Source organism: Myotis lucifugus, unplaced genomic scaffold (assembly GCF_000147115.1).
Source record: "Myotis lucifugus unplaced genomic scaffold, Myoluc2.0 scaffold_423, whole genome shotgun sequence".
Taxonomy (NCBI): Eukaryota; Metazoa; Chordata; class Mammalia; order Chiroptera; family Vespertilionidae; genus Myotis; species Myotis lucifugus.
Window position 1 is genome coordinate 94,594 of NW_005871471.1, and position 9,963 is coordinate 104,556.

At 43.9% G+C, this 9,963-nt stretch overlaps 1 protein-coding gene across 1 annotated transcript in view; it reads right to left on the reverse strand.

The window, feature by feature from the left end:
- Positions 1-9,173, reverse strand: part of NMD3 (NMD3 ribosome export adaptor) — a 34,246-nt gene extending 25,073 nt beyond the window's left edge. Inside the window, exon 1 of the mRNA XM_014468024.2 lies at positions 9,082-9,173. Within this exon, the coding sequence (XP_014323510.2) occupies positions 9,082-9,173 (92 nt within the window). The remainder of the gene's footprint in view (positions 1-9,081) is intronic.
- Positions 9,174-9,963: the final 790 nt, after the last annotated feature.

Here is a 9,963-nt window from a genome sequence, read left to right on the forward strand (position 1 = left end):
ACCTCGCTAGCATTCATGAGACCTGAGATGAAAATCCCTCAGCGCCCACGCGGATGCTACAGACCAGAGTGCGAGCCGACCCCAGGCAGTGCTTCCGACTCTTACCCCGAGTACCAGTGTCCCAAAAGCCTGACACTCGGGAGTCCACAGGTAAATAGTTCCTACGGGCAGGACGCCAAAATCTACTGAAAAGGGAGCTCACGTCTGCTTGGCGAGGCCACGCGTCCGAAACCTTAACTCGTATGTTCTGTGTAGAGTGATGAAACTTCGCAAATGGATAAAAACGTCGCTCCGAGGGGAATTAAGAGCGATAGACAGATGAGAACGCGGATGAGAGAGTCACATAGCTTGGCTGCGAGCATGGGCCCCGGGGTACGCGCGCTTGGGCTCAGGGCTCTGCCACAGGCGCGTGCGGGGCGAGGGGCGGAGCAGCTGCGAGGATCCTGGAGGAAAGGCCGGGTTGCACCGTCCACAGATGCTTGAGACTTAGACCTACTTTCCAACTCTCCTGTTGGGGTATCTTCCTGACCGATTTTCTTGGGCCCCAGTTAACTCCAACCCAACCTGGCCCACTTTTCAGATATCCGGATTGGGAGCTTGCTTCTTGGTGAAATGATTATATAAAAGCTATCTGTAAACAGTGTCACATTACACAAAGAAATTAAACTCCATGGAGGGCAGTGCCTTTGTTTATTGTGTTCACCACCATAAGCCTAATGCCTGCCTGATCCTAAGCCAGTGATGGCGGACCTTTTGAGCTCGGCGTGTCAGCATTTTGACAAACCCTAACTGAACTCTGCTGCCGTGTCACATATAGAAATTTTTTGATATTTGCAACCATAGTAAAACAAAGACTTATTATTTTGATATTTATTTTATGTATTTAAATGACACTTAACAAAGAAAAATCAACCAAAAAATGAGTTCGTGTGTCACCTCTAACAGGCATGTCATAGGTTCGCCATCACTGTCCTAAATGCTCAAATGGATATTTGTTGAACAGATGAGAGGAAAAATGTAAGGAATAATTGAGAAGTCTATGCTGTTTTTAGGCCACTCTAATTATGAGAATGCACTTCCTAATAGTGCACTTAATGTTTCCTTATAACTTTATACCTTGAGCATAGAGCAGAACAGACCATGTCTATCCACTCTTATTCATGACAGAATTTCAAATATTTGAAGAACACATTCATATTTTTTCCAAGTGTTCTCACCCAAATTTCAAGGAAAAAGCAGGATCATCTTATAGCAGGTGATCAAAGAATGTCTCTCATCATTTCTTGCCCAGGGTACTTAAGAAGTCTCCAATTCATTATTTTTTTCCAGACTCCAATCCATCCTTCTAAAATGCAAATATGATTTTGTCACACTTCCCTGCTGTTAATCCTCCAGTGGTCTCTGATCACCTCCTGAATTATTTCCAATTTTCTGCGTAGAAAGACCTTTCAGGATCTGACCTGACAAATCCTGTCACATTTCTAAGCACACAGCCCACAAGAAGCTCCTCACAAGAACTGGTCTACCTTTGTTTATGCCTGGGACACTCCACCTTAAAGATGAAGCTTGAGCATCCTATGTTCATTTCCTATTGCTGCCATAACAAATATCACAGATTTTGTGGCTTAAAACAACACAACTTTATTATCTTACAGTTCTGAAGACTATAGATCTAAAAATAGATGCTCCTCCTCCTTTACATATGGTTGTATAACATCTTGATAGGTGGTATATGCCTCTATGGTAGTGCTGGCAACATTAAAATGGATAATACAGGTTCTTTTCTGCATGTTCCATGGGCTCAAACTACCGGAGAGCAGTTTGAGCTCTTCGTTATTCACTGAACCTAACACAATGCCTGACACAAAACACACCCTCAGTGTATCTTGGAAAATTAATTATCCATTTGATAAAAACTCACAAGAGACAGTGTTCTTCTTATTTATTTTTTTTCATTCACATTGTCATTTCCTTTAAGTCAAATACCACTAGAAACACTACTAGTTAGACAGATTGTGTTTATTATTCATTGAAGTAAGTGCAAACAGACCATGAGTAATCCTGGAGTGTTTTAGTAAGAGGGTGGTAGAAAAAAAATTATCATAGGTTTGGCAGGGTGACTTAGAGAAAGTCTAAGAAAGCAAGAATTTGCTGTAGATTAGATGTAGTCAGAAAGCAGGGACAATTCTATTATTAGAAATCTCAATAAATCTTGTGAATAGGAAGAGAGGCAAAAGAATAAAGCTGCAATTGGTAAAGAAGTAGCAGTCACTCCTTTTGGCCAAAAGAGGGAGTAAGTGTCTGGAATTGTGTGAGTAGCACAGTGACCTTGTATTTACTTATGCTCAGACAACATTATGCAGTGGCTTTGCTTTGTCTTGTTTTATCATGGTCTCGGAGTAACCTTGTCTGAGGTTGGTATTCTATGACATTTTTTATGCCCAACAGGAGAGTAACATGGTCTACCTGTGAGTTCAGGCCAGGCTCTGAATGTCCAAGGCAGCTCTTTTTTTCTTTCTCAACATACTCATTCAATAGCCTATTTGATGTGGCACCAAGAGCCACAGTGCCAGGTTTGTTAGGCACTGGATGTACAACAGTGAACAACACAGACTTGGTCCCTGCCCTCATGGAGCTTACATTTTACAGGTGAGGCTGATATTCCAAAAGACTGGGTACTTTGCTGAGAGTTCTGCAGCAAGTGAGTGCAGGACCAGGAGCTGAACTATAGTTTGTCTAACTCTGTACCTGGCACCGCCCGTGTCCCCCGCCACCCACCCCTGATTCCCCGTTTGCCATTGGGCGATTGAAGGCTGTTGGCTGGGGGGAGGGACTGAGAGGTTGGCTGTTCCGCTCGCTCGCTGGCCCCGCCCCCACCATGGGTTGTCCTCTGTGTGTGGGGCGAGTGGTAAGGTGGGGGCCTTGCCCTGGCACCACCCAAGATACTAGTCTGGTCCCTATTCGCCATCGCGCGATTGGAGCCTGACGGCCAGGGAAAGGGACTGAGAGGTGGTCAGTGCACCTCATAGTGACTGGTTGAGTGGTCGTTCTGGTCGTTCTGCTGTTAGGGTCAATTTGCATATTACCCTTTTGTTATATAGGACTAGAGGCCCAGTACACAAAATTCGTGCAAGGGGGGGGGGGGGAGTGTCCCTCAGCCCAGCCTGCACCCTCTCCAATCTGGGACCCCTAGGGGGATGTCCAACTGCCAGTTTAGGCCTGATCCCTGTGGGGGCGACCATCTTGTGCGATGGTGTGATGGTCAATTTGCATATTACCTCTTTACTATATAGGATAGAAGCTCAGTGTACGGGTGGGGACCAGCCAGCCCTGCCTTGATGGGGGCCCCGAATTGGGGTAGGGGTCCCCACTGGGGGGCGGGGCCGGCCAGGGCGAGGGGCTGCAGTCGTTCTGGTCTCTGGTCATTCTGCCGTTTCGGTCACTGGGCTTTTATTATATAGGATTCTTGAAATGACAAAATTGAAGAGCTGGAGAATGGATTAATGGTTGCTACAAATGAAGAAAGAGGCAAAGGGCAGGAAAGAATTCATTGTAGCTATACAAAGACAACATGAAGGATCCTAGTGCTGATGGAAATGTTCTGTATTTTGACTGTATCCATGTCAAAATCCCAGTTGTGATCTTGTATTATTGCTGTACAAGATGTTGTCTTTGGGGGGGAACAGGTTAAAGCGTTCAGGAATCTCTCTGTTTTGTTTGTTACAATGGCATGTGAATCTACAATTATCAAAAACTTTTTAAAAGTTTGATTTTTTCAGATGTAGGGTAAAGTTTCCTGTTTAAGGAAAGCAACTCCCTGGTTTTATCTTTTGTAATTTTTTTCACAAGGCTTCAACACTTTGGTCTTCACCCTTGGTTGGCTGGTTAACCCCATCCACATTACACTTCTCCCCAGTCTCCTCGGCAGCAGGCTAAAATGGGAAGTATATTGGGCAATCTTCCAGGAAAACTTTAGCTTCCTGAACAAAAGGGCACAGACTAGGTGGGTATGCCATTTTGCTCTCACTCTTTGCTCCTTTGCCTTTTGCCTGCTTTCTGTCTGGAATGCAAATGTGATACTTGGAGGTACAGCAGCCACCTCCTGACTATAGACAACAAGCAATAAAGGCAAATGCCATTGTGATGATGTCACAGAGAGCTAGAAAGAGCCGTCCACTTCAGAGTTCTACCTATTTAAGGAGAAAAAAGCCACTTTATTGGTTTAAGCCACTATTGGCCAGGTTTTCTATTAGTTGTAACACGTTTCTAATGGATTCCTCACTCACAGGATATTCTCAGCAAGGCTGATAAATGTTGCCTATCAATAAAACTATCTATTGTAAGGATGAAAAGCATGATAACTACTTAGTATTCTTTGTGTGTTTCAGAAACCAAATTGCTGATACTGTCTTTTTCTTTCCTCTTTCTCTACAGTATTTTGTGTCTCTTATTCCCCTCAGCTTGGCCTGAATGTGTATTATAATCAGTCTCTCGCTCTCCTAATTGAATTGGGCTTTTGTTGTAGCCAGCTCAGAATTTTTTAAAGGTTTTCCTAAACCATTCCAGCCCCGGGCAGTCGCTCCCTTTTTCGACCTCACAGTACTTAGTGTCTGCACCTCCGAATTGCAATTCATCATGCACTGCCCTGTGACATTTCTCTTACAGCTGTCACAGAATAATCGATGTTTAGTGCTGGAGGGGACATTAAAGATCATCTTCTCCAGCCACCTCAATGCATGTGAATTGTAACTTAACTCCTGGATTTTTCTTATCTCTTCATGGGTTTACAGCTTATCATCCCAACTAGATTTTAAGGTCCTAGAGCAGTGGTTCTCAACCTTCCTAATGCCGCGACCCTTTAATACAGTTCCTCATGTTGTGGTGACCCCCAACCATAAAATTATTTTCGTTGCTACTTCATAAATGTAATATTGCTACTGTTATGAATCATAATGTAAATATCTGATATGCAGGATGTATTTTCATTGTTACAAATTGAACATAATTAAAGCATAGTGATTAATCACAAAAACAATATGTAATTATATATGTGTTTTCTGATGGTCTTAGGCGACCCCTGTGAAAGGGTCATTCGACCCCCAAAGGGGTCGCGACCCACAGGTTGAGAACCGCTGTCCTAGAGTCAAAGAAATGTTGGCAACTTTTGATTCTATTCAATAAACCAATTGTATCTTTATTTTTCATCTGCCACATTTCATATTTTCATCTGAGCCTAGCAGATTTTTTTTTTTTTACAAACAGGAAAATATTTAATTCATTCTAAAAAAATTCAAGAAGAAAAAAGGATGCTACTGGCTTCATGCTCTTATTCCTAGAAACCTGAAGCTTTGAGGCTCAGAAGAAATGATCTTGTCCTCCAGATACTCGTAGCTACTCAGAAATTACATAACTGTGAAGGAGTCCTGGCCTGCTGAAGCTAGAGGGGAGCTAGACAGGAAGGAGAAAGAACATCATCTACAATAAACTGATCAAAGTCATCCCAGGCAGGTGGGCCTCTGATGCTCTGGTGTGAACCAACACCCATAAAAACTAGGCTGGCCCAGGGATGTTCAGTTACACTGTAGTCGTTTATTTACATACTAGTAGCCCAGTGCACAAAATTTGTGCACTCGAGGGGGGGGGGTCCCTCAGTTATTAAACATTTTACAGCACAACACTGACCATAGTTGATTCATATCTTCAGTAATTGTCATCATTGCAAAGTTTCAGTCCCCATATGGATTGCTGGATATAATAAGTCATGCGCTGTCCCTGTCCTTTGTAGCCTTTGTTACCTTAAGGACTCTAGTTTTCCATTTATATGTTTAAGTACCAACCTTACCAGCTTAAAAATGTAAGCTTTTAACACTGCTCTCTCTGTTCCATATCCTTCTGATAAAAAGTGGAGCTGGGTTGCAGCACAGGAGAGAAATTCAGAAGGGGAATATTGAAGTAATGACTACAGTAGGAGAAGAGGGAACCTGTTTCCCTGGCCACAGGCGTTGGCGCCCTGGACCACAGGGCTGGTAGCTTCTCTGGGTGGCTGCAGCCTGGGACCTCTGGCCAGTAGCTTGTCCATCTCCTGGGCTGCAGCCAGCCCCAGGCGCTGGCGCCAGGACCAAAGGTGGGCGGCTTCTTCTTCTTCTGTGCTTCAAGGGAGGGTAGTCAGTTAAGTGTCATGCAGAAATAGGCATCACCAATTGCAGAAGCCGGGTGTGGGGCAGGGAAGCCCCAGCCAGGGAAGCTGGCTGAGGCTGCTTCCCTGCCCACGCACCTGGCTTCTGTGATCATCCCTGCACTGGGCTTCTGCAGTCACCCATCCCAGAAGCCGGGTGCGGGGCCAGGAAGCTGGTGAACCCGGCTTCTGCAGTCTCCGATCTCAGAAGCCGGGTGGGGGGCCCGGAAGCCGCGGCCTGATACGCTGGGGGCGGCTGCTTCCCTGCCCCTGCATCCGGCTTCTGCATGGCTGTCTGTGTCCGCTCTCCTGCCCAACCCCCCAGGCTTCTCGGATCACCCACTGGTGGCAGGGCAAAGGTGGCAGCGTCCCGGCCTGGGCAGCAGGGACCCGCAGCGGCAGCGGCCCCGCAATCATGGGCTCTGCTTTAGGCTCAGGCAATGGACCCCTACTTCCCGTGCCCAGCTCCCATGGCTGGCTCCACCCCTACTTCCCGCTATCACTGGCCAGGGCGGCAAAGGTGCCTGATTCTCCGATCATGGCTGGGGGGCAGGGCAAAGGCAAAGTACATGTTACTTTTGGGAACATAACATTTTGAATCTATACTGCTTAAATCTATGAACTCAAAATACTGCAGTGAATATCAATTTTTTTAAAAAAGCCCTAGCTGGTTTGGCTCAGTGGATAGAGCATCAGCCTGAGGACTGAAGAGTTCTGAGTTCTATTCCAGTCAAGGGCACATGCCAGGGTTGTGGGCTCGACCCTCAGTAGGGGACGTGCCAGAGACAGCCAATCAATGAGTCTCTCTCATCATTGATGTTTCTATCTCTCTTTCTCCCTCTCCCTTCCTCTCTGAAATCAATAAAAATATTTTTATAAATAAAAATAAATAAAATAAAAATATATCATAAGCTGCCCTGGCTGGCTTGGCTCAGTGGATAGAGCATCAACCTGCAGACTGAAGGGTCCCAGGTTTGGTTCCTGTCAAGGGTACATGCCCAGGTTATGGGCTCAATCCCCAGTAGGGAGTGTGCAAGAGGCAGACAATCAATGATTCTCTCTCATCAATGATGTTATTATCTCTCTTTCTCTCTCCCTTTCTCTCAGAAATCAATAAAGATATATTTAAAAAATATATATATATATATCATAAGCTATGATAATTGGTTGCACATGCCTAAAATTTTAACAAAAAATAAAAAAAACTTAAGTAAATAAATATATCTAATAAGCTCCTGTGTGTCATGATTACCCAGGCTTCTAGTCATGCAAATGATCATACCCTAAGCATAAGCCTTGATGGGAAGGACTATACCTTGTATACCTTTGTATCCATCAGGTCTCATACAGGAGAGTCTAATAAACATTTGAAAGATGAATGGATGGATGGATGGATGGATGGATGGATGGATGAATATGTTTCCTTTAAGGTGACTCATACATCTTTGAGTTTCTCTAGATTGTTAGCACAAGGTTTTGCTTAAAATAGAGAATATTTAGTGATTGTGTGAGTGCTCAAAAGAGGAAAGGGAAACGTCTCCTTTCTTACCGGGCTACACTATTGTTCTAGATATCATGGAATATGCATTTTCTAGCCCACTTGTCGCTATCAATTATTGACTGTCAAGGGCTCCAGCAAACTAGAAGTCCCCTATGCACCAACCATTCCACCCCTCACCCTTGCCTTTTCTTTGAACTTATAACAATTTTCTAAAGAATGTTTTAAAGGATAGGATGATGTATTCCTTTGATAATGAGGAGGGGGGAAAACTTAAGAAATCTAACTTGTATGGGTTCTGTTCATATTTTCTCTTCTCCCACTTCATTTATAAAGGAGCTTGTAATATCAGGGAGGTTTCAAACTGGGGCACCATACCAAATCCAATTTATGGAACTTTTTGACAGCCTAACATTGGTTTTTTAAAAATGTAATTAATTGCTCTACTACATTATATTCTTAGTGATAAGCAAGAAAAAACTGACTCTGGCTAATTTAACAGAAAAGAATTCGTGAACATGCTCTTGGTCGGCCCCAGAAACCAAATGAGGGTGGAGGACCAGACTCAGGGCCATGCAGCCAGGAACATGACTCAAACCCACACAGCAGGGCCAACTCACCCTGTCAAGACCACACTGTCACAGGATACATGCTACATCTACACCTCAGACAAGGCTTCTGCTGGCACCAAACTCCCTGTTTCCCTGGGAACTCCAGTATGTGGCCACCACAGGGCTTCCCATAGTCCCTGCTTCTTTGCATCACTAGCTGAGAAGTTCAGGGCAGGCTCCTGCAATCAGCAGAGCCCAGATCATGCGAGTGGATGAAGGAGATTGGGCAGTAACTAGAGATGGGGGGGGGGGGGCGAATTGAGCCACTGCCTGCTACTGCCCTGTCCCTTCCTTGCTAATTTTCAAATACCTCCCTCCTACTCCCCCACCTTTGCCCCTTCTGAGTTTAGAACCCCTAAACAAGCTTAGTAATTTGCACATTCACTGACAAAATTAACACAGTTGGAAGCACTGAGTTAAGAAGTCTAATAGCTGCCTGTTCTTGGTAAATATTTATTAGGCCATTTTTAGACAGTGGTAATGCATTCAATTAATATTTATGAATGCAAAATAGAAAGCCCTAAATGGTCTAATACAGCCCTAAATGGTCTAATGGTTATGATTGCACTCTTCCAGTAATCCTTTCAAATTCAGAATTAGAATCTAAATAGAGTCTGTGAGTGCCTTGAGAAACCAATTAAAATCTTAATCCCTCTATGGAGTGATTCTTTGCCTGCATTATTGTGCTGGCTCACTCTTTCCTAGTCCATCAACGGCACTGTCAACTATGGCCCTTCTCCAATAACCTTTAATCCATCTAACAGAGTGAGCAATTGAACAGCTCAGTGAAAATTTACTTGAGTTCAACACATTCTTGGATGCGCTCATTAATTTTCTCAAAAAGCTTCCAAGAGGGTAAGTGGTAGCCCAGAATATGACATTTATTCATGAGTTGCTTGGCATGTAGTCACAGCCTTAATTTCACATACAAGGAAATGCTTTTAGCTGTAAGCATTTTAACTTCTGTTCAGAACACAACAAACTCATCCTCTAAAAATCCTAGCAATTAGTTTATTGCTGAGTTTAGAGGTTTTTCAATAAAACCCATCCATGGCAGAAGAATTTTTGTATGTGCTACATTGCAAAAGACTAAACTGTCAGATTTAGACTCAGCTTTATATTTACCTAGCATAAACTATGTGCCAAACACTTTTCTAGGCAAGGTTACAAACATTATCTTATCTATCACTACAAACACATAAGGTAGAGTTAACCCCACTTCACTGATGAGGAAAGCCAAAGCTCAAGGTCTACCTGGACTTAAAAAAAGAAACCACAGCCTGGCTGCCATGGCTCAGTGGTTGAGCGTCAACCTATGACCCAGGAGGTCACAGTGGACTCCTGGTCAGGGCACATGCCCAGATTGTGGGCTTGATCCCCGATCCCCAGTGTGGAGTGTGCAGGAGGCAGCCGATCAATGATTCTCTTTCATCATTGATTTTTCTCTCTCCAACTCCCTTCCTCTCTGAAATCAATAATAAAAATATATTAGAAAAAAAAGACGAAAATCACAGAGCCCATTGGTGGTAAAGTCAGGATTTGAGCCTAAGTTCTGATCTAAATCAGCTCTCTGTCTCAGCAGAATGATCCAGTATGAGTAAGTTTCAGCATGAAAGAGTAGCTAAGTTAGACCAGGCTTTAGGCAGAGATGAGTAACATGGAGCAATTCTTTTCAGATT